The sequence below is a fragment of the Macroventuria anomochaeta genome, assembly GCF_010093625.1.
Source record: "Macroventuria anomochaeta strain CBS 525.71 unplaced genomic scaffold BU25scaffold_5, whole genome shotgun sequence".
Taxonomy (NCBI): domain Eukaryota; kingdom Fungi; phylum Ascomycota; class Dothideomycetes; order Pleosporales; family Didymellaceae; genus Macroventuria; species Macroventuria anomochaeta.
The window spans coordinates 309,985-332,898 of NW_022985366.1; the positions used below are offsets into that span (position 1 = coordinate 309,985).

At 53.9% G+C, this 22,914-nt stretch overlaps 7 protein-coding genes across 7 annotated transcripts; 5 read left to right on the forward strand and 2 right to left on the reverse strand.

The window, feature by feature from the left end:
- On the forward strand, positions 1-1,783 carry BU25DRAFT_223562 (nonsense-mediated mRNA decay protein 3). Its single transcript, XM_033701342.1, has one exon. It carries the CDS (start codon positions 159-161, stop codon positions 1,692-1,694), a length of 1,536 nt encoding a protein of 511 aa, XP_033565235.1. The 5' UTR covers positions 1-158; the 3' UTR covers positions 1,695-1,783.
- Positions 1,784-4,219: 2,436 nt separating this feature from the next.
- BU25DRAFT_333936 (uncharacterized protein) lies at positions 4,220-5,455 on the forward strand (the record flags this gene model as incomplete). The annotated part of the gene is made up of 3 exons (XM_033702508.1): positions 4,220-4,336; positions 4,389-4,521; positions 4,575-5,455. The coding sequence occupies 3 exons, from the start codon at positions 4,220-4,222 to the stop codon at positions 5,453-5,455; spliced, it is 1,131 nt and encodes a 376-aa protein (XP_033565236.1).
- Positions 5,456-5,659: 204 nt separating this feature from the next.
- BU25DRAFT_407613 (uncharacterized protein) lies at positions 5,660-6,871 on the forward strand. Its single transcript, XM_033705586.1, has one exon. The coding sequence runs from the start codon at positions 6,122-6,124 to the stop codon at positions 6,602-6,604; it is 483 nt and encodes a 160-aa protein (XP_033565237.1). The 5' UTR covers positions 5,660-6,121; the 3' UTR covers positions 6,605-6,871.
- A 2,537-nt stretch (positions 6,872-9,408) lies between these two features.
- On the reverse strand, positions 9,409-11,729 carry BU25DRAFT_223587 (uncharacterized protein). The gene is made up of 3 exons (XM_033701343.1): positions 9,749-11,729; positions 9,515-9,699; positions 9,409-9,462 (listed from the first exon to the last, which is right to left on the reverse strand). Exons 1-2 carry the CDS (start codon positions 11,685-11,687, stop codon positions 9,635-9,637), a joined length of 2,004 nt encoding a protein of 667 aa, XP_033565238.1. The 5' UTR covers positions 11,688-11,729; the 3' UTR covers positions 9,409-9,462; positions 9,515-9,634.
- A 1,778-nt stretch (positions 11,730-13,507) lies between these two features.
- Positions 13,508-14,754, forward strand: BU25DRAFT_385864 (alpha-ketoglutarate-dependent taurine dioxygenase; the record flags this gene model as incomplete). The annotated part of the gene is made up of 2 exons (XM_033704379.1): positions 13,508-14,083; positions 14,134-14,754. 2 exons carry the CDS (start codon positions 13,508-13,510, stop codon positions 14,752-14,754), a joined length of 1,197 nt encoding a protein of 398 aa, XP_033565239.1.
- Positions 14,755-16,819: 2,065 nt separating this feature from the next.
- Positions 16,820-18,172, reverse strand: BU25DRAFT_333494 (glycosyltransferase family 15 protein; the record flags this gene model as incomplete). The annotated part of the gene is made up of 3 exons (XM_033702485.1): positions 16,820-16,884; positions 16,936-18,070; positions 18,125-18,172. The coding sequence occupies 3 exons, from the start codon at positions 18,170-18,172 to the stop codon at positions 16,820-16,822; spliced, it is 1,248 nt and encodes a 415-aa protein (XP_033565240.1).
- Positions 18,173-18,599: 427 nt separating this feature from the next.
- BU25DRAFT_407617 (uncharacterized protein) lies at positions 18,600-21,928 on the forward strand. Its single transcript, XM_033705587.1, has 2 exons — positions 18,600-18,944; positions 18,995-21,928. The coding sequence occupies exons 1-2, from the start codon at positions 18,823-18,825 to the stop codon at positions 21,594-21,596; spliced, it is 2,724 nt and encodes a 907-aa protein (XP_033565241.1). The 5' UTR covers positions 18,600-18,822; the 3' UTR covers positions 21,597-21,928.
- The last annotated feature ends 986 nt before the right edge of the window (positions 21,929-22,914 follow it).

Below are 22,914 nucleotides of genomic sequence, written 5' to 3' on the forward strand. Positions count from 1 at the left end.
GGACGCTTTTCTACGAGCAGTGTCTCCACGCCACACACACACACACACACACACACATCCGACAACCTCCCGGAGAGGACACCATAAAGAGACGTTCTTTCTGCCACGACCATCCACAAACTCACACGCAGAACACGCAGCTCGAGCTACCCGCAGCAATGGAGATGGACAGCGGCATGGCCTTTGCGCCTCAGCAAAAGAACGCAGCGACGATTCTCTGCGCAGACTGCGGTGCGCCCGTCGACGGCACTATCTCCGGCGCCTTCTGCTACGACTGCATCAAGCTCAAGACCGATGTCACAACCGGCGTCCAGCGCGAGGCCATCCTGCTCATGTGCCGCGACTGCGATCGATGGCTCTCACCACCTACTTCCTGGGTCGTCGCCGCTCCCGAGTCGCGCGAGCTGCTCGCCCTGTGCCTGCGTAAACTGCGAGGCCTCAACAAGCTGAGGATCATCGACGCCAGCTTCATCTGGACGGAACCCCACAGCAGAAGGATCAAGGTCAAGATCACAGCACAGTCGGAGATCAACGAGGGCGCGATCATGCAGCAGACCTTCGAAGTCGAGTACAAGCAGAACTACCACCAGTGCCCCGATTGCGCCAAGAGCTACACACACAACACATGGAGGGCTTGCGTGCAGGTGCGACAGAAGGTGCCGCACAAGAGGACGTTCCTCTACCTGGAGCAGTTGATTCTGAAGCACGGCGCACACAAGGACACCATCAACATCAAAGAGGTCCACGACGGCATCGACTTCTTCTTCGCCCAGCGCAACCACGCCACCGCCTTCTGCGACTTCCTCAAGGCAGTCGTACCAGTCAACATCAAGGACTCGCAAGAGCTGATCTCCCACGACATCCACACCTCGACCAAGAACTACAAATTCTCCTACTCGTGCGAAATCGTCCCCATCTGCAAAGACGACCTCGTCGTCATCCCCATCCCCCTAGCCAAGAAAATCGGCAACATCGCCCCCCTCGGCCTCTGCTCGCGCATCGGCACATCCGTCCAAATCCTCGACCCGCAGACGCTGCAAACGGCCGACATCGACCAGAAGCTGTACTGGCGCACGCCCTTCCGGCCGCTCGCCGACGTCCAAGAACTAACCGAGTTCATCGTGCTGGATATCGAGCCCTTGGGAAAGCAAGCCGGGCGGCACTTCCTCGCAGAAGCGACCATCGCGCGCGCCTCGGACATGGGCGCAAACGACCAGACGTACTACTGCCGCACACATCTCGGCGGCATTCTGCATGTTGGAGATAGTGTAATGGGCTACCTCCTCAGCAACACAAACTTCAACAACGAGCTCTTCGACGTGCTCGAGCAGTCCAACAAATACAGCGCCACAATCCCCGACGTCATCCTCGTCAAGAAGTTCTACCAGCGCGCCAAGAAGAACAAGAACAAGCGCACCTGGCGCGTCAAGCGCATGGGCAAGGAGGAGAGCGAGATGCTGCCCCGCAAACAGGATCAGGAGAAGATGGAGCGCGATTTTGAAATGTTTTTGCAGGATGTTGAGGAGGATCCGGAGCTTAGGGCGACCATGGCGCTGTACAAGGCGCAGCAGGAACAGCAGCAGCGCGATGAGGATGCCATGGAGACCGAGGACGAAGGGGAGGATGATGAGGGGTTGGAGATTCCGATGGAGCAGTTGTTGGATGATTTTGAGGACATGACTATGAAAGATTAGGAGGCTGCGGTTCTGCCGCAATGGCTGTTAGTGTGAACGTTCTGCTGCATTTCGAGGCGTTAGCGGTCTAAAAAGGGCATGATTGACAGTGGGTTGGTGGATGATCAGGCGCATATGGTATTGTAGATACTCTGCTAGCTATAGGCCCCAATGGGCTACATGCTCGAAAGAAACCCTTTTAACCTGGCACCTGTTCGTCCCACCTGTCATCTATGTGTTCCCACGAAATATTCCCGCTGACGTGTAGTGCCGCGCACTCACTCACCTGCTCCACATTGCGACGTTTCAGATTGATGTTGTCGAATGCATGCTTCCCTTGTTGAGAAATCCCTTGTGGCCTGTCCAACTTCATAGCAAGGAAGTGCTTGCAATGTAGGGATGCTGCAGTTCTGCACGCCAATGTCGCGACATGCCTCTCAACTATCCCGTGCATCACATCTGATATTGATCACAACACGAGAACTGATGGCATTTTGAACCGTCTTGATTTTGCCAGAGACGTCTTCACTACTCCCCGATCTCCAGCGCGTACCATACTCGTCACACAGCCTGAAGCTCAAGACGATGATCCGCCCGCTGGCGGATGGCTTGATCCCAAGATCTCGTCAGTGGCTTCTAGAAAGCATCATCTCACGTACTTCGATTCGTGCAAGACTTTCGAATGTCGGACTCGAAGAGAGACTAGTAATGGTACCGCTTGTCGAGCATACTCTTCACTACTTCGAAAATGCTGTAAAGTGCATCTTTTCGATAAGGCCTCTCGAGCCCCAGAAGGATTTCAAGTAGCAGTGGTGGTGAGTTTGACCGTGGTCCAGTGATCTGAGCCCGATGCTGCTGTTGAGAAGGTGTCGCGTAGGGCATCCCAGATAGACGCTGCCGATGTGAGCATAGCCAAACGTGGCGCTGTACTTGCTGTACATATTGGGGGGGCACAACAACTCGCTCGTTCGTGAGGTACAGTGACCGGAACTATGTTCAAACAGTGCAGTAGCATTGCGTGAAGCCGAGGTATTTTCGGTGTGCGTAGACAGCTGCTCACCGCGTCGTCGAGTCAGGATAGTAGATGAGTATGGGCACTGCTGACATTTCCCTTTTCTGTGGTCCCCATCACAACGTTTGAGATCGAGGCGGATCAGTTCATATATCTGGTTACGAACTTCTGGAGATATGCGTCTGCTGCGCCTGCTGTGCTCTGAAGATGTGGAAAAGCTACCACCAGGAAGGTCGACAAGGGATAGCTTCCGAAGGTGGGTCTTTTCTTTACTGAGATTGTGCAACTACGTTGCGCGGATGCGAGCTCTCGTTGCAGGACATTTGTTGGAGCCTTGGTTGGCCGAGGCGTATTCGACAGCGTCGTGCTTTCTCTTGGTGGACCTAAGAATCCTTCGTGTCAGTGCTTCAGATTACAGAGATGAGTGTGGAGTCATGAGGACGCACCCGCAGCAACATTCCGATGTCTCGCAATCACGTTCGAGGTTCACCACGGGAGAGAAGTGGATGCGCGCACGGTGAGAGAATCGCGAGGCGGAAAGACGAAGGAAGGCGCCAACGTTTCTCGTGACATCATGTTCCTTCGCGCGGAAAGCACGCTCTCATGTGACTGCATCTACATCGTGAGACAGCGACACCAACAACACGAAATTCCGTCCAGCCTCTCACATGATCTTCACAAGCACGTTCTCAGCCCTGATCGGTCCTCAGCTCCTTCGGCGTTTCCGCAGGCATGTCATCAGCCGGCCCAGATCAAGGGGTACCTGCCTAAAACAGACGTTTTTAACCTTCCACTTCAAGGTTTAGCGACGCATTTGACACATGGCACCGAACGGCTGCCACCACAACGCCATTTGGCTTTCTCCGAAGCAAATTGCGAACAGTAATTCGACGATTCCTATATGATGAGCAGCTATGGTCCCCAATGGCAATTGGTGCGAGCGGTTCACTCCCCTTGTGCTGATCAAATGTGCAAAGATACAGCCCGTGTTCTCGCTCCTTTGGGCGCCTGGAAAACTGAACCTTCCAATGGCCCGATAGAATTGCAGAAGCATCCTAGAATCTTGATGTCGCACCATATCGCAAATTATCTGATTGCCACGCACCCTTCACGTTGTAGGATAGCACATCGTTGTCCACGGAACGGGCCATGTCCCAATCCAGCCAGCGACCGAACGTTCACACCTGTTCTACGGACTCACCATGTCTCGCTACCCGTCGATCCTAGAAAGGTGAAGCATCCCGGTAAGATTCCTCGAGGATGCCCCATGTCTCTCTACGCAGTTCACCCGAGTCATGTAGGTCTTAGCCTTTGGGGGTATCCACATATGCCATGTGGTACATCAACTTAAGTGTAGAACGGCCTCTAGGCCATGAGACTGAGAGATTTGGCCGTCTTCGTTCGTGTTCTGCACCGCATGTTTTCCGCCCTAGGAGTTTCCTATCAATCTCTTCCGGCATTCTGGTGATTAAAGACTCCTCGGAGCTGTCACTTCTCGGCACTCACAGCAGGCCCCTCAGAGGAGACCGTCACTATGGATCAACTCAGCGCTACCATCAGCGAGATGCTGAAGGCATACCCGGATCCCAATGGTGCGCGACCAGTTGCGAACTACCCTGCAACGATGTATGGAGTCACAATCACATTCCATGTAGGCTGCTCAACGTTTAACACAAAGTCTGAACTTTGACTCACAAATGTAGGTTCTGAGTTGGGTAGCAGTAGGCTTCCGTCTTCACACACGCTTGAGAGTCGTGCGTGAACCTTGGTGGGATGACCTCTTCGTCTTCTTGGCGGCGATAGTCAACTTGGTGTCTGTAATCGCATTCCTTGGAGGTAATTGATCCTCTCCGCACTTACACGCACACACTAAGCTAATCATATCTCAGGCATCAAATATGGTCTTGGCCATCACCTTGTCTACATCATCAACACCCTCCCGATCATGATGAAGTACCTCTATGTCACCAATGCTGCCTACCACACGACTACCGCCCTCATCAAAGTGTCACTACTATTGCAGTACCTCCGCCTCTTTCGACAAGGAACCCTCCGTTGGGTCTGCATAATCCTATTGGCCACCGTAGCGGGCTGGGGTCTTGCCTTCTCCTTCCTCGCTTGGTTCCCTTGCCTACCAGTCTCTGGGTTTTGGCACCGAACTGCCAGCTCCAAGTGCTATGGCTTTGGCTACCGAACAATGGACGAAGCAAGGATGACACTGTTCATATTTGCGGGCACAAATATGTTCTTCGACGCCGTTATCTTCATGATCCCCCTCACGGAGTACTTCAGGCCAGGACTTAGGAAGAAGCAGGTTTTGGCAATGACTGGTTTATTCGCCATGGGTTCGCTGGTCGTGCTGATGGCTATTCTTCGTCTTTGGAGTACGTTCAAGCACAGCTCAGACGCCATCAAGAGCTTTGACTTCACTTGGTGGTACCCCGAGGTACTTATCATCTCATGTTTGGAAGTCGACTTCGCCATCATGTGCGCATCGATGCCCATCTTTTGGCCTACTGTTGTTGCCAACTTCAATGCCATCTTCGTCACGAAGGAGGTTCACATCACACACCAGGACCGAGTACAGGATTTTGAGATGGGTCGACCAACCTCCTTGAAGAGCACTGCTAGTCAGGAGGGTTTGACGAAGTTACCGAGCGGCGAGCAAAAGTCGTATTACTATAACGACTTCGGCGAAGATGCAAGTATAGGGAGAACTCCAGCCTTGACGGTCAACGAGCAAGAAGCTCCGCAAAGACGCATGCTTTAAATAGCCGCCAAAATCAAAGTTCACTGCCGTTTACCAACAGACTGTTCCAATACTCGTTCCTTGAAGGTCGTGATGAATTGACAGATGACATCTACCACCTTGCAGCAGTTCGCAGCTTGCTTGATCCTGAAACGTCTGTGCGCGGATGCCATTCTTTTCGCACCACAACCCCGGCCCAGCCCGCCCTCACTCCCTCACTCCGCCTCTCACCCCACCGCAATGCCATCCTTTGCCCTCACACTTGCCGTGCAACCACTGAGAAGCCAGAAGTGGTCTACAGTTCATCTATTGGTGCTTGCGAATATGAAGTCAAGAAGCGGTGTCTCTTGGGAGCCCACATGGCAGCGCAGCGGTGCCCAGCGGGCAATAGCAGGGCGCTTAATGCACCATGTGACTTGAGACACGTACAGGCTCGAAATCACCACATCAAGCAATCCACGTCGCAGTGCAGCATGAGCATGAACGATCCAATCCGTGGCAGCCTCATATAGTCCTGAGCTGTGGCCTGATTTTTTTGGTCCTTATTTTCGCCTTTACTTTTGTCCCGGTTGCCTTGGGCAAATACAGACATTTGCAAAGTCATCGTTTGTTCAAGTGCAAGTGCTGGTACACTTGCTCCAACTTAATACCATATCCTACATCTGAGGAAGAGAATAGTCAGGCAAGATGCTATCCACACTCCTCACAAACGTCCTCCTCTTCCTCTCCCTCCTTCACCTCTCGGCTGCTGTACCCGGCCCCAAACCCTCCATCGCTCAAGTCCAAGTCCGACAAGTTTCCGCGACGCCATCCCAAGCAGACCTCTGTCTCGACTACGAGCGCACAGCCAACATGTCGACCATCGGCGCCAACGGTACCTACCGCACAGTTCTCTTGCAGAGGTCTGGCACAGGCACCATCTACAATGCGCGCATGATGGATGCTGCGATTGCCAAGCTGCCGAAGTTGACGGCGGATACTATTTTGAACATGGCATGTGGCAATTGGACGGAGATTGCGCTCAGGGAGGCTGAGAGGAACTTTACGCAGGGTGTGGTTGCACAGTTTACGACGGAGGGGTTACCGGTGGGGATTAGGGCAGGACCGGAGGTACTGGGGATTGTGGGGGCTATTGCTACGTTGTTCAGCATAGTGTGGGTTAGCGGATAGGAGGTTTGGGGAAGGAGCCTCGAGATGTCGGCTTGTGGTTGCTGAAAGTTTGAGCTTTCATTATACCAATCGTGGAGGAATACCGAAGTGCTATTTTCGTTGTTTCAAGACATAAGTCCTGCTCAACAGCGGCTGACCGACACTGTTTAATGCCGTTATGAAGACGTGCATCAAAATCGGCGACCATCTGCTCGGAGCGTCAAGAAGGTCCTCGAAGATTTTGCAAATATATGTAACATCAGGCTCAATCGTACATGGTTAACGAATGCCGGGGTTTTTGACATGCAGACTTCGCTCTTTTTGCACGACACACGCTATGCCTGTACAACACTTTTGAGTTCAGAACACCCGGCGTTCAACAAGTAACAGGGGCTAAGAAGACATCCTTGAAAAAAGTTTTGAATTTTCATATATTGCCGAGTCCATAGAAGATCCCGATGCAACAAACATGTCTTGAGACATGTTCTTCTTCACAGAGTACGCCATTTGCCGGAGCAACATGAGAGAATGCCAACTGTGATCTCAAAGACGGAAGGACATAAGAGCGCCTGCTCATCACTTTTGAGTCCCTCCAACCCCATCCGCACACATTGGGGAAAATTGAATTTCTGGATACTGGAAGGAATGAGATGGTGGTGGCAAGGAAGAAACGAAAGAACGCTTCCACCATGATGATGCTGTGGTCGAGTTTTGAAGGCAGAAGTCGGTTCAGATGATCTAGGTCGAGACTTCAAGGAAGAAATAAAACAGTGTTTATACTCGTTAAGACGTTGAAGGGCCAAAAATCCTCCGCCAAACAACTAACCAGATCGGCCCAAAACATAGTGAGCCGGCTCATGTCTCAGCTACCAATTTGTTTTGCTTTCGTCCGTCGCAGAAAAACGTGTATTTATATGCGTTCGCACAATCCGTATTCTGGCGCTCGCTTCAAGACAGAAAGACTTGAAATTAAGCTGCTTGTGTTATATCATCGGCGGTGGAACCTGAGTCGCGGGTCTTTTGGACTGGAAAAGAGAAATTTTGGTGTGACTATATTCGTGGAGGCACTTAGTCATGCGGCGAGGGATAGATGATTTTGACAACAGAGACAGGAGCAGACAGGAGCCAAACATTCCTTGAGTCGTTGACGTTTTTGGTGATTCTATCAAGCGTGACTTGATGCTTCTTGACAAGGTGTAATATTATCTAGTTTTTTTTGGTTTGAGGAAGGCAGGAACGGACCTCCGCACATAAAGGTTCTATTGCTTGATTTTTGTAGAGAACTGAAAGTAGGCAGTTGTGTAGGGCGAAGGAGAGCTGGTAACCGTGTCTTTGTATGTGTTTTCAACGTGCACTGCCCTCTCACATGGTATCAATTGTCCATACGCCCCAAGGCGCCACAAATGCACCCAACTAACCCCAAGTCCCACCACCACCCCGTCCAGCTCTCCTCTGCGCACTCAATCTCCAATCGTCCTCACCCTGGAACTTATTATGCAACGGCTGAATCCTCTCGGCCTTCTTCCTCTTACTCAGTCTATCCGTGGGCGCAACCTTGAAAAACGTGGGCGCCGCCTCAACCAACCACTTCGGCTCAATCGCACTGCACACATGCATATACTCTTTCGTCGTCTCGACCAAGGAGTGATACACCACATGCTCGCTCGGCTTGCCGAACAGCGCAGATGACGGGTGCAGGTACACCGGCGTCCCTTCGACGAGCGTTTTGTAGCCTTCGGCGGGATCTTTGCGTGCAGAATTGCGGAAGAAGCCAGAGCAGAGAGCTTGACGCACTTTGATGGTATTGCGCCCGCAGGAGACGACGGAGTGTTTATGGCGCGCCATGATCTGCAACAATTGATTTCGCACATCCTTCACTCTCTGCATATTCCTCGGAATCACAAAATTCTCGTGACACCAAGGTGTGCTGAATCCGCCTTGCTTCCAGCCATTGTACACGTTGAGCAGGGTGATGTGGTCGCCAGATGGATCGTTGAACTTTTGCTTCTTCTGGTCGGCTTGTTGTTGCTTGTCGCGCGGGCGGTGGAAGACAGATTGTGTAGCGCTGATCATGGCGACGATGGTGAGGATCTCGTCGGAGCATTGCAGGTCTACACTCTTGATGAGAGCCTTGGAGAGCGTGGGGTCCATGGGGAAGTCGGCCATTTGGCGGCCGAGACGGGTAAGCAAGCCTTCGTCGTCGAGGGAGCCGAGTTGGTAGAGTTCTTCGAGGGCCGTGAGCATAGTATTTGTGGGTGGTGGGTCCATGAAATCGAAGTGGAGGAGGTCGTTGATGCCCATGGCCTTCAACATCAGGATGGTATTAGACAGGTTCTGCCGTTGAATTTCGGGGATGGTTGTGGGCAGCATTTCGTTTTGGAAGGCGGCTTCGGTGTACAGGCGGAAGCACTTTCCTGGACCTGTTCTTCCGGCTCTTCCACTTCTTTGGCGGGCTTGAGCTTGCGAGATAGGTGTGATCTGCAGTCGGTCCATACCAAGCTTGCCGTCGTAGGAGCTCTGCTTGACGAATCCAGGATCCACGACGTAGTAGATGCCGTCGATAGTAAGACTAGTCTCGGCAATGTTGGTCGCGATGACGACCTTACGAGTACCGTTGGGTGCAGGCTCGAAGATACGGGATGCGACTTCTGAAGGCAGAGCTCCGTAGATCGGTAGGATCATAAGCTCAGGCACATTCGGCCCAAGAGCCTTCATACGTTCTGATAGGACCTCGCAGGACGAGTCGATCTCTTCCTTACCCGTCAAGAAAAGTAGGATGTCTCCCGCAGGCTCTGTCAAGTGGATCTGCATGACTGTGACCAAAGCAGCGTCCAGGTAGTCCGATTCGGGCTCTCGGCTGTACATGACTTCGACAGGGACTAAGAGCATGTTAGTGAATGTATATAGTGACCGTACAATGGGTTGACTTACACGTTCGTCCAGGAATTGAGAAAATAGGACACTTGTAAAAGTACTCAGAGAACTTATCGGCATCCAATGTGGCACTTGTGACGATGAGCTTCATGTCTGGTCGTCGCTTGAGGGTCTTTTTCAAGAGTCCGAAAAGAACGTCAGTAGCAATGGTACGCTCGTGGGCCTCGTCCAGCATGATGCAGCTGTACTTGTTCAGCATCGGGTCTAGCAAGATCTCTCTCTGTAGAATACCGTCTGTCATGTACTTGATACGTGTCTCTGGCGATGTGTTGTCCTCGAATCGAATGGTATAACCAACTTCGTTACCGAGCTTACAGCCAACTTCTTCAGCGACACGCTTAGCCACACTCATTGCTGCAACACGTCGAGGCTGTGTGCAGCCGATTACAAGCTCGTTGGCGTACCCTGCCTCCGCTAGGTACTGAGTCATCTGTGTGGTCTTACCAGATCCTGTGTCGCCAACGACGATCAGGATCTGATGAGCCGCAACGGCCTCGAGCAGCTGCTTCCTGAACTTGTAGACAGGCAGAGATTCCCGTTGTTCCTTGATGCTCATGTTGGTGCGCTTACCAAACGAAGCGTCCTTACTGTTGGTCGAAATCTTCTTCCACTCAGGCATGGCTTCGGTAGGCTGGTCTCTTCGTGTGTTGCGTAGCTCACTTGCGAATTGTCGTTGCTGAGCCATCGGGTCGTTCCACTGACTGCTGAGATCCACGTTTGCAGCTTCTTTCGCAGCTTTCTCTTGAGCCTCCTGTTGCCGCAGGTCTCGTCGTTCCTTCGCCAAAGTATCTCCAGACATGGCTGCTCGGTTGAGCGAGCCATCAGGTGCCTTTATGATTCGAATGGGTGACAGCTCAAGAGACTGCTTGGTCTGGCCAGCCAAAAAGGGCGGTTCCTCTTCGCGTACCTCGATATCGACGTCCTCCTCTTCTTCGAAGCCTCCTTCGCCAGCGATGTGTGCGTTGTAGTCTTCGTCGATGTCCGGGTAGTCTGACTTTGGAATGACACCAGATGCGATGAGCTGTTTGATCTCCCATCTCTCAGGTGAGGTCATTCGCTTTCGCATGCCGTTCTTTCGACTGTTGAAGCCATCTTCAACCACAGGCACGTTGCCGTCCATCAGGCCGGGTATGCCTCCCAGCGCTTGGGAATTTGCACCCGATCCGAAGGACTCGATACGTCTCGAGGGCGCGAGGTCGCGCCCTGTCTGTTGATCTACCTCCTTCATCGACAAAGACAGCCTGCCGTTTTCCATTTTGACGACCTTGACCTTGACTTCCTGCCATCTTGAGAGGAGGTCAGATGGGTGGTTGACACGTCCTCCCTCCTGTATCTGAGAGACGTGCACAAGCCCATCGACCTTGCCCTTCACGCCCTGCAGATTGACGAACGCGCCGAAATCCTTGACACCAGTGACCTTGCCATTGTAGACCTTGTAGAGCACAGGCTCATCGTCCAGCTCAGGGGTCGGCGGTCGGCGGAACTCATCGAGGTCTTCGTCTCTGTACTTCTTGCGACTCCGCTGCTTGTCGTGTCGCTTGACGGTCCTTGTGCGCCCAAACTCATCCTCGAAGACCAATTCTTCGTGATCCTGCTGCCGCCTCCCGCGACTGCGCGATCTCGATTGTGACGTGTCCCTGCGCCTGTGCCTCTTGCTGCCCCTATCGTCGTCGCTGTCGTATGGACTCATGCTGCGCTTGCGCGACCGCTCCTTAGGCCTTCCTGCCCCAGCACCCTTCCCAGCGAGGCCTTCCAGCATAGCAAATGTGTCGTCCAGCACGTCTGGCTCCGGCGCATTGTTCGCAGGCGTCTCTTCCGGGTCGCTGAAGTCAACCTCCTTGTCCGCGATTGCCAGGCCTTTGAATACACGCGTCTTGCGGTCGCGGCTGTCGTCTTCGTCCTCAGCTGCTTTGGCTCCATTTGCGCCCTTGTTCTTGTACTTGGGATGCAGCGTCAAGATCAGGCGGTCGATGCTCTCCACCAAGCTCTGCGGGAACTCGGCGCCCATGGCCTCCAGCTGCTCCTTGAAGTCGGCGACGCCCTTTGCGCTGGCATGCTGGTCGATGACGAACTCGGCGAGCGTCTTGTCGGACACGCCCAAGTGGTTCTGAATTTCTGACGTGACCTTGGACACGAGCGACAGGAACTCGAGGTTTTCGAGGTCATCCATTGTTGCGGTTGAAGCCCGAATGGGCGTGACGTTTGTTGCTCACAAAGTTTTGGGAAGATGCGCGATACGGCTCAACTTAGCCAAGTTGTCGCCCCCGCAGGCGGCAGCCAGTCACGTTCGAGCACCTCCGCAATCACCACCACTCTCACCTGGAGTGCTGCATCCACTGCGGTTACACACACAATCACCACCAGGCAGCCTTCACAATGAGTCATGTACGGTCTACACGTGCTGCACAGCGGTTCCGCCTCATCACCTCCATCCTCGTCCTCGGCATTGGCAACTATGAGTTGTGGCGCATTCACAAAGGCATCCATCCTTATTGGACCCCACGATTAGAAGAGGCGGGCATAGTGAGGCAGCGCAACAAGCTGGCAAAGGACGGCAGTATCAAACCAGAGGCTGTTGCCTCAGGAGAGCCTGCGCCCAAGGCCTGGATCAAGTGGACAGATCTCAACGGCGTCCCTATACCTACGCTCGAGACTAGTATTCAGCCGACACGGAAGAATTGAGGCTTGACCGTCATCTCGAAGTGTCGCATACGAGAGGCGTATTGAGATTATCCTTCACTTTATGCTAGCGATGGCGCGTCGCTGGTCGCACTCTTGAAGAGATGGAGCGGTCACAGACAGAACGGAATTTACAGCATATTGTACGGCGTTCTGCGCATGCTACACGGCGTTATGGCGAAGAGTTGGAGTTCGAAAACTTCATATATCGATTCGAATGCATGGTATGAGCGACCGGTTGTTGCTGCTCTCGACCAAGTCAGCCATTGACATCCCCTCCTTGCATGTGATCGCTGTACCGTTCGACGCCCAAGCGACATATCAATCGGTCAGAGAGGCCTGAGATCCCAGAGCAACAATATAGGCAGAGCATACGACAGCGCTGCATATCCACTGCATCGCACGTCCGATATCGAACAATTGAGAGCGAGAACGGAAGTGGGCGAAGGCGCCATAGCACGCCGGCGCCCACTTCTGACCGGAAAAATCTTATCTGATCGAAGAATTCCAGATCGTTCCTGTTCAGATTACGAAGTGATATGGCCTTTGCGCTGGGTTATGTTTGAAGACGAATGAAGGCGTGATGTCCCCAGAAAATGGTGCAATCACTCGACACCTTACCGAATTCGAACTAGTGGCAGCCACTCCGTCGACTTCAGCACTGAATAGTTACAGCGTTTCAAGATCTCAGGTCATGGACAGGACCGACCTGCCATTTTTTGAAATCGCGTTTCAAAGGAAGAGGTCGTCGCAAGCACCGAAACATGAGGTTGACGGTGACACGCTGAGACAGGGGCCTCCTGGACTCGAGATGAGGCTGCGCAAGCTGCTCAATCTAAGCTTTACAGTTGTTGTCATCACCACGCGACAAGACAATCGACACGGTGTCTTCCAGATCCGCCTCCGCGGTCTCAAGGAGCGAATGCGGCTACATGCCTGAATTGATATCACCCGGCGGTCAGAAATGTGGAGAAAACGGCTGGACTATATTTGGCAGGAGTCGTGATTGCGAGCGATTGCGCAATTCGCCATGTAAACCTCTTGACATGAGTCTACGTACTACTCAATGGGTATACCTATAAGTACTGCAATCGTTTTTCTTTGCTTTTCCATCTTCATTACAAGTCTCAACAACGTCAGCCAAGCGCCTCTATCGCTGATTACTGCTCCTTTGAGACTACAAGCCCTCTAAGTGCTCATTGAAGCTATACATCCACAGAATCATCACCTCACCCCACCACTACGACCGGGTACCTTGCTTAGAGGATCGCCACCAATCACTTCCTAGTTCACATCACCACTACCGTCAAGATGGCACCAGGACTCGTGGAGCCAGCCTTCCAATCAACTGACGCAGCACCCAATGCACCTATCAAGCAAGCAATCAAGTCTGCCAACACACACAACTACATTCCAGGACGCACAACAGTCACAAAGCACGACGATACATACGAGTTCGAGCACCTCCGACCACGGTTCCCTGAAATCTCATGGCCTGCACTTGAGGAGATCCCGTACGCTGACAAGGGTTGCCTTGGCGATGTCAATTTCAAGAACCTCCTTTCATCCGCCACAGAAGTCTTCGACTACAATCCCAAGATCGGCACAGAAGTCCACGGCGTCGACCTTGCCAACCTCACAGATCTTCAGAAGAACGACCTCGCAAGGCTGATCGCGACACGAGGTGTCGTCTTCTTCCGCAACCAGAAGAACTTTGGCATCGAGGAGCAGCGTGCGCTTGGTCAGTACTTCGGTCAACTGCACAAGCACGCAACCACCGCCGTTCCCCGTCAAGAAGGTCTCGAAGATGTCCATGTTGTATACACTGGCGAGGGCTCACCTGACCTCCGTTCTCTGTTCTCTCCCACTTTTCTCTGGCACTCAGACGTAAGTACTTTCCGACGCCCCTCTCCTTCTATCACACTAACATGGCGTAGGTCACATACGAGCTCCAGCCTCCGTCCTACACCTCCCTGAAGGTCCTCACCGGTCCGCCTCGCGGCGGTGGCGGCGACACTCTCTGGTCCTCCCAGTACGCAGCCTACGACATGCTCAGCCCCCACATGCAGAAGTACCTCGAGTCTCTCACCGCTCTGCACTCCGCAGACCTACAAGCACAAGGCTCCCGCGACCTCGGCCGCACCGTACGCCGTGAGCCAGTCACAACCGAACACCCACTCGTCCGCACACACCCCGTCACAGGCTGGAAGAGCATCTTCTTCAACCCCGGCTTCGTCACTAAGATCGTCGGCGTTCCCAAGACTGAGAGTGACCACATCATCTCGCTTCTCAACGAGATTGTCGCTACCTCCCCAGAGTTCCACGCACGCTTCCAGTGGCAGGCTGGCGATGTTGCGTTCTGGGATAACCGTGTCACCAACCACAGCGCGACATATGGCTTTGCGCCTCACCGACGCCACGCTGTGCGCGTCTGCAACCAGGCTGAGAGACCGTACCTTGATCCTAATGGCAGGTCGCAGGAGGAGGACCTGAGCGAGCGCTATGGTATTCCTAAGGCGAACAAGGATGGGGCGGGTGTTGTCAACTACAACGACTGAGCCTGGCTTGGCTTGTGATCCTATTTTGCATCTGAAGACCTGAAAGGTCGAAAAGGATATGGCGTCTGAATTTCTGTAGCGTTTTAGCGAGCACATTTGAGCTGTCGACCACCCTATTGTGAGGGGCGACTATGATACGACAAGTACAAACAACAATAACTTAAATCCCTATATCAGTCTTCACAAGTTGTAACGCATCGCTAACCCACGCTTATGTAGGATCGACAAACGACACCATCATGTGTAGCCATGTTTTTGCGCTAACTTGTCACAGAACTAGTATAAAATCGAGGCTTGGTGCTTACCTACCACGTCAGCATCTCGCATCGTTTTCTTGTTTATAAACGCAGAGAAGTGTCAGTCATGTCTCCACTCTGCTCTGGAAAGACTATTTACAAGTACATGTTGGACTTTCGTCTTACCATTGAAAATGCCGTTCATCACCAACCATGGTGATTACCACTGGGTATTCAAAGCACACATTCGCTGACCTCGTGCTCAAAACTCATATCGAAATTCCTCTTCAACTTTTCTTCGCCATCATCTCTTGCTTCAAAGTCTTGAAATCACTTATCTGGAGAACTGTCCCACTCCGATCGAAAATCCACATACTTCAGGATCATGGCCACCTTCTCCCATTTTCCTTTTTTTTTCCAGATCTCTGTCTTCTTGCATCGAAGGCTCGTCTGATACGTGCCATGTCTCGGCTGCTCCTGCAAAACCAAGAAACGTGGCACACATTTTCATTGTGTCTTCATTCGGAAATTCCTCTGGTCGACTTATATGTTGTGTGCCTCTTGCTTCTTGCAAACGCCTCGTCCCAGAGTTTCCCATGGCTGTGGCCCAAGCGAAAGGCCTCACAAGCCTCGAGTCTTTGGTTCGTCCGTTAGGCACCAGCGATCAGGCCGAACTGATATTTGAGTCTGCTCTGACGGGTGCTGTGTGTCTCTTGCTCATGAAGAGTGGCTTCGTCAACCAGAAGAGAAGAAAGGTGTTCATGTCTCTGCGATGACTGCGGCCAAAACAAGGCTGCTATATGTTCATGTGGAGTCGAGCGCTCAGGCATATCAGTCTCTGCCTGGTGGTTGCTACTTCTCTTCCGCCACGCTCAATGTTCTCTACTAAAAAAGCACAAACAATCTGACCAATGTCTGTTCTGTCCAAAAGGTCTGCAACTACCCGTTCACGTGGGCGTGGAGGACTGTCCCTCTTGAAAGTCTTCTTCGCGCTCTACACGATTGTGTTTGGACATTTTTACTTGTGCCTGGACATTTTTACTTGTGTCTGGACATTTTTACTTGTGTTTGGACATTTTTACGAAAGGTTGCCTACCAAATTCGGTTTGTCCATCCATAAAGCATGGGAGGGTATGTCATATTTGTTTCTGGAATGTCTTTGTCTAGCCGTTAACGGCAGGCTCGTGTGGAGCCGTTATTGTCGGGCATGAAAGCTTTTTGAGAGGGTGGTTGCTGCTTTGCTCACCCACTGCATCCCCGCCCTGTGTGTCAACACACACAACCAAGCTTTGCAGGTTTGCGTGTTTTGCGCTGCCCTTGAACCATAAAGCTCCATGCTCGTGTGTGAGTCGAGGGCTATCCTTTTCAAACTCTACTTCGCAGAGAACATGACTGTGTTTGAGACGTTGCTTCGAAGATTTGTTCGTATGAATACAGTTCTGCATACATGATCCATCAACAATGTTCCACAAGAAAGATTCCACTCTCAAGCTTTTCCCACACAGCGGACAGCCGAAGCCAGAGATCAAACGCCAAAATAGTGCACCTTTCCCTAAAGAGCCAAAAACAGGCATGTTATGAAGTTCGTCCTTTTCCCCTAGTCTAGTCGTAGTTGAAGCGATTCTGCCGCCGCCTCCCAAAATAAATGCCCAGGACAGTTGTAATGGCGATGCCAATGGCAGTCCACTTTAGGACTATCCAAGTAATGTCCCATATGTCGAGTGGTGCACTTCGGAGAGAAGTCAGATGTGTGTGTGTGTGTGTGCTGAAGAAGAATCGATCGCGGTGCGGAGAGTGGTGGCGGTGGAACAGAAATGGGGGTTGGAAGCTTATTGCTCCTTCTCGTACCCTTCTGGCTTCTTCATGTTGTTGATTTCGTAGAAGCGTGCTGTGCCTGTGGAAATTGTCAGTATCATCTCGGGCAGGACGTGCGAGGTGTGCTTACAGCTGTACCCGTTCCAGTCAAAGTTGTCCTTGGGGTTGCAGTGGCACTTGTGGTCAAGACGGTACTGCTCGCCGGTGGGGCAGTGGGTGAAGGGAACGTGGTAGTAGGCGATGTCGTTGAAGAAGTGGATCTCGTCCTTGTTGAGCATCAGAGCTGCGGCCAGGGAGTGAACTGGCGCATCACCCCAGCGCTCGTAGAAGAAGCCACCGGCGTGGTCCAGGGACTCGAAGTAGTCGATGTAGGCCTTGGACCTGAGCCAGTTGAGGTTACCGATCTCGAAGTTGGACCAGAAGTGGCAGTGGTTGTAGGTCTCGCCGTTGTCGTCACTGATGAACTTCAGGGAATTGTCCTTGGCGATGTGCTCGGGGAAGGTCTTGGTGAAGTTCTTGGTGGCCTGCCAAAGGGTGGGGATGGTCTCGACGTATTCGTAGAGACTGAGGGTGAAGCTGTACTTCTTCTTGTTGTCGGCCATGAACTTGAAGGTGTCGTAGTTGATGTCGCAGTGCATCTCGATGCTGGGCTCAACGCGCCAGTACCACTCGTAGTCGAGCATCAAGGGGTGGCGGAAGAAGAAGCCGGACTCGTAGCGGCACATGTGCCTGTAGCTGATGGAGTCGCCGTAGATGATCTTCTTCTCCTTCATCTCCTCGCGAACCCTCGCGGCCTTGTCCTGGTCGATGAAGTCGGGAAAGGACCAGTGCTCCTTGGGGATCTTACCGTACTTTGTCTTGCCGGACACCAAAGCAGTTGTGACCTTCTTGAACTCGTCGTTGAAGTCGTCGTCGTTCAGGAAGACCCAGTCGTAGTTGAACTTGCGGTTGAAGCGGTCCTCGACATGGCGAATGGACTTGGCGATCTCCCAGATGTCCTGGTTGCGGGCGAGGGTGACGAAGGTAGCGTTCATGCGGTCGCCGGGCATAGTCGCAGGCGGCAGCTCGTGGTCATTGGGGGTAGTCGGAGGCTGCGCGGCAGCAGGAGCGTGCGATGCGTGCGGGCTCGGAACGGCATCGTGGGTGTCAGATGTGCCGGGTGTGCCGGGTGTGAGGGTGTCCTTGGTGCCAGAGCCGTAGCTTGGCCAGCTCGGCGCCGAAGGGACCGACGACGATGAGCCGATAAAGTAGAGGAGGACCAGCGCCTGCAAAGGGTCAATGCATGATGCTGATAGCGATCTTCAAACGGCCGGCCTTACGAAGAGCGCGAAGACAATGTAGCGGAGATAGCGCTGAGTGCCCGCCATGCTGGGGGATTGGTGGACTGAAGGGCGCGCTGCTGGCGTTCAGGTGGTGGCTTTGCTATGTCGTGGCCAGTGCCTGGTTGCGACGGGTGTGGGTGCGGAGGTGGTCGAGGGCGCCGCTTCCGTATATTGTATACGCGTGTTCTGGAATTCGGGGACTATGGGGTAGCGAGCGGACAGACACGTCGAGTCGTGCGCATCGGCTGTAGATGAGAGGAAGAGTGAAAAGACACTGGGTGCAGACTCTTTGCCGGGACACGAGGTCAAAAAGGAGAAGGAGACGTCGTCGCACTCGCATGCGCCTTAGTGTGGCTGACCTCTGCAGGCCACTTGTTCAGGGTGCACGTCTGGGCGCTCGGCGCAGGCGAAGCGGGAAATGCCGGTGGAGCACTCGAGGCGCCATGCAGCTCTGATGGGCGTCACCACCCAAAGCTCGACACCCCGACTGCGTGTATTCTTTCACAGTCGCATTGCATATTTACTATCGCTGCGACACGTGCGCACTTTTTTGTTAGTGCGCCCAGTTCGAGAGACGCGGCCGCCGCCCGCCGTGTGTACATTTGCCCTCGCTCAACGTCATCCACTTCGGAACAGAAAACACCCACATTCGCGCGTAACCTCACATACTATCAGCCACCCGGGCGTCGCCCACCATGTCTTTCTTCGGCTTTGACACCAACCTGCCCCGGGACCGCGGCCATCAGACCAACGCCCCTGGCTTTGGACAGCACGATGCCTTTGCTGGCTTCAGTGGAGGGGCAGCCGATGACGACGTGTAGGTTGCGCTGATGCGGCCAATTGACTTCTGCTCACACACCTGTACAGCATCGACTTTGAAGAGACGTATCAAGGTCTGGGCGGGCAGCTCGACGACACCGATGATGCCTTCAACGATGACACCTTCGGCGCCGATGGACCTGCCACGCAGCAGAGTGTGGGTAAGGACTTCGATTTCGCCGGTCAGACTTCGAAGATCTCGAGCACGATACAGGAGGAGCAGATGCTGTACCAGGCTCGTCAGGGCTTCTCTCGCCCTGCCCCTCAGCAGCAGCAACAGCAGCAGCAGCAGCAGCAGCAGCAGCAGCAGCAGCAGCAGCAGCGACCGCCCGTCCCCCAGGCCGCGAAGCCCACCAGAACCGGCTATGAAAGCTACAAGGATCCTGAGTATATCCCTCAACTGGAGGCGCGTGCCGATATATGGGGCTTGAAGCCGAAGCAGCCTGCAGCCCAACGCCAGCAACAACAAGAGTACCAGCCGTCGCCTGTTCAGTACTCTAGCAGCCCCGCTCAGCCGTCTGACGCCTCGAGGAAGATGATGAGCTTGGACGAGGTTGAGGCTATGATGCGCGGCCATAGCATTGGCAACGAGGCTCGAGCTACGCCTCCGGTTCAGCCGCCTCCAGGCATGGGTTACTCCCAACACTACCCTCAACAGCACCAGCAGCAGTTCTACCAGGGACAGCCGCCGTTCCTCGGTATGCCCGGTATGCCCGGTATGCCCGGTATGCAGGGAATGCAGGGCATGCCACCTGGTATGCCTCCCGGCTTCCCTGGCCAGCATGCTCCGCAGATCTTGCAGCGGCCCCAGCAACAGCAATTCCAGCAGCCACCGCAGCAGCAGTTCCAGCACAGGCAGGGCCCGCCTCAGCAGCAGCAGCAGCAGTTCCATGCCGAACTACCTGGGCAGTCCGCACAAACCCCAACACCTCAGCAGCCTACCATTCTCCAGCGCCAGAAGCCTGAGCCGGCTGCGCAGCAACAAAGGGGTGTCTCGCCTGCGACCCAACCGCAAGGCCCACCGACCCAGCCTCGACAGATCCTACAGAATCCCAACCGCCTGTCTGGCCAGGGCCAGCCAATGGCTCAGCCTGGTCAGCCCGCTCACCGACAGATGGCTGGAAACGCTCCCGGGCAGCATAACAGGGGCCCTTCCTTTCCAATCATCACGCACCCGGAGCAGCTGCTCAACCTGTCTGAGGCTGAGCGTGCAGCTTTCCTCGAGGAGGACGCCAAACGTGCGAAGCGCAACCACAAGATTGCGCAGTTGGCTAAAGACAATGGTCTGATGACACCTCAAGACAAGAACTTCATCACCCGCATTCAACTGCAGCAGCTCATGACAGCGACCGGCAACCTGGACGAGAGAGGGCCCGAGGCTGCTATTGCCGAGGACTTCTACTACCAGGTCTTCAGCCAGATTCGGGGTGCTCCTCGCCAGAACCCTCAGCAACCAGCCAACCAGTTCGCTCAGACTTATCTCTTCCAGACCAACAACAGGTTTGGCAACCGAAGGCACGGCCGAGGTGGTGACAACCACATGCAGCGCATGGAGCAGCAGATCCAGCGCGCGGTCGAAGCTGCAAAGGCTAGGCCGAAGGCGAAGCAACTCGTTGTGGAGGGCAGTTTGGGCAAGATTGCTTTCAGCAACTCCAAAACCCCGCGACCGCTTCTTAACATCAAGCGTCCGGAGACAGGCGACAAGCCTAAGCCCAAGACATCGATCGCCGATCGTAAAGACGCTCTGCGCAACATTGAGGCTGTCTACCTGACCCTGATGCAGATGGAGGACCATGAGCGAACCATGCCACCACCTATCAACGAGAACAGCGATCCCGAGGCCATCCAAGCCCACATGGAGTGGCGCTCGAAGATTGAGGCGCTGCACCAGAAGCTCTGGCAGGCTACCAAGATCATGGAGCCTATCAACCCTCACGCACACGCACAGCATCCCTTCATTCAAATCTTGTCGCACGCCAAGGGAAAGAAGGTCATTCCTCGTCTCTTCCGTCACATCGATGAACAGGAGCGCATAACGGTTGTCACTATGATTGTCGTTCATCTCGACGGCCTGAACGTAGTTGGCCATGCCATCGCAACACCGGACGAGCCGTTGAGTCCTGCTATCCGCGAAGACGTCGAGCTGTTCTCGCAGACCGTGATGCCACCGCTTTTCGCGCACATCTCTGAGTCGCCTCTCAACATCATCATCGGCCTTCTCGGACTCATCTTGGACCGCACCAACCTCCACGTCGTCGCACGCACTAAGATCGGCCTGTCTCTCCTGACAATCTTGATCTCTCGTGCGGAGCTTCTGAAGCAATCGGCTCCTGAGATTGACGCCGGCGATTGGGACCAGTGGACGATACTGTACAACCGCCTCTTCGATACCATCGAGCCCGTGTTGCCTTACCTGTTCCCTGGCTCCATCAACGACACCGACGACATGTACATCTGGCAGTTCCTGGCTGCCATGGGCGTTGGTGCTAGCCCCGAGCAGCAGCAGAGGCTGGTCATTGGTGTCAAGGATCGTGTCATGGAGACTGTCTCCGTCAGCAAGGCTCTGCCTGTGGAGATGGCTGGAGCTCGCTTGGCCAACGTGAACCTGTTCATGAGGGCTATCGGTCTTGACGTCGAACTGCTTGGATGAAGCTGCCACAGCAGTCATTAATTGGAGCCTGTTGAACGGAAGCCACTGCCTACTGCAGGCCACCTCGTGTGACTCAAGCAGAGCAACCAAGTAGCCACACCTCTCGCTACTCAGTCTCACCGACACGATGCAGCACTTCACCGACCACTGCGACATCAGTAAGCAGTCGACTAAGGTCGAAGGAGGCAGGCATGCACTCAACTGTAGAGTGGATGTCCGCCACACAGTACTCCCCTATTTATAAAGGATGCTGACTACCCTGAAGTAGTGCAGGGATTTTATGCATTGCGATAGATATTCAACAGCCATGTTACTCAGCATTCAAATTCAAGCATTGTTTTCTATGCATCTTCCAGACACTGCCGTGCCTTCCGTCACCGTGATAATACTGTAGCAGTTGCCCGTGCACCGCCCACAACACGAAATGGCTCAACGAACAGCCGCAAAATCGTGAGCGACTCGACAACGCAACCAGCGCCTCCCGTGCCCAGCTTCGAAACAACCTCAACCGTTTTAAACAGTTGCCGACAGCACCCCTCGATTTGCGAAACCGCAGTCCTGTTCCTTCAGGCTATCAAACACCGCAGCTACAGCTTAACGGCCGATGTCAACACTCATTCTGTTCCTCGCAGCCGGGCATCAAGCGATGGTGGCGCGACCCCCACACGTGTCTACCCTCAAACGTGTTTCGAGCAGGGAGATGACAGCTAAGCTTTGCGGTGATGCTTGGCTCGAGGCCTGGGGGACGGGGGTGGTGAAGCTCGCGTAATGGTCGCTCCGACCCAGGAAGATTCAGATTCCAAGGCCAGAGAACACCACCACCACCGCTGCGCCATCGACGACGGAGCACCCACCCTGGCGGTTTCAGAGTCGCGACAACCTTCCGCGTAGCTTCGCCAGGAGCTTGGCATTGCGAAACGCCGCACCCTGGCCTCGTCAGCTTTGATGTTCATGCGTGTCGGAGGCATGCGCAGCGCGTCGTCAGCCGCTACGAGCTGTGGTTGAGAGCGCCTGCGAGCATGAAGACGCTTCACGACAACGAATACCACTGTGGAGAACCAGGCAACTAACAAGAGCAGAGATCTGTCGACACTCGACACGCTCAACCCATGTCCTCTCGTTGCTTCTTCAAGGACGAGTCTTGCAACGGTGACGGCATTCGCAGTGCCGCGGGCCTGAAACGCTCTCGCTAGACTCCGCAACCCATGTCCGCGCGCTAGTTTCCTCCACATTTCCTCAACACCACCCGGGCAAACTCAGGCAGTACGCGTAAGAGCTCCACGGGCTATCGATAACTGGCCGGCAACGTGCCAGGCGC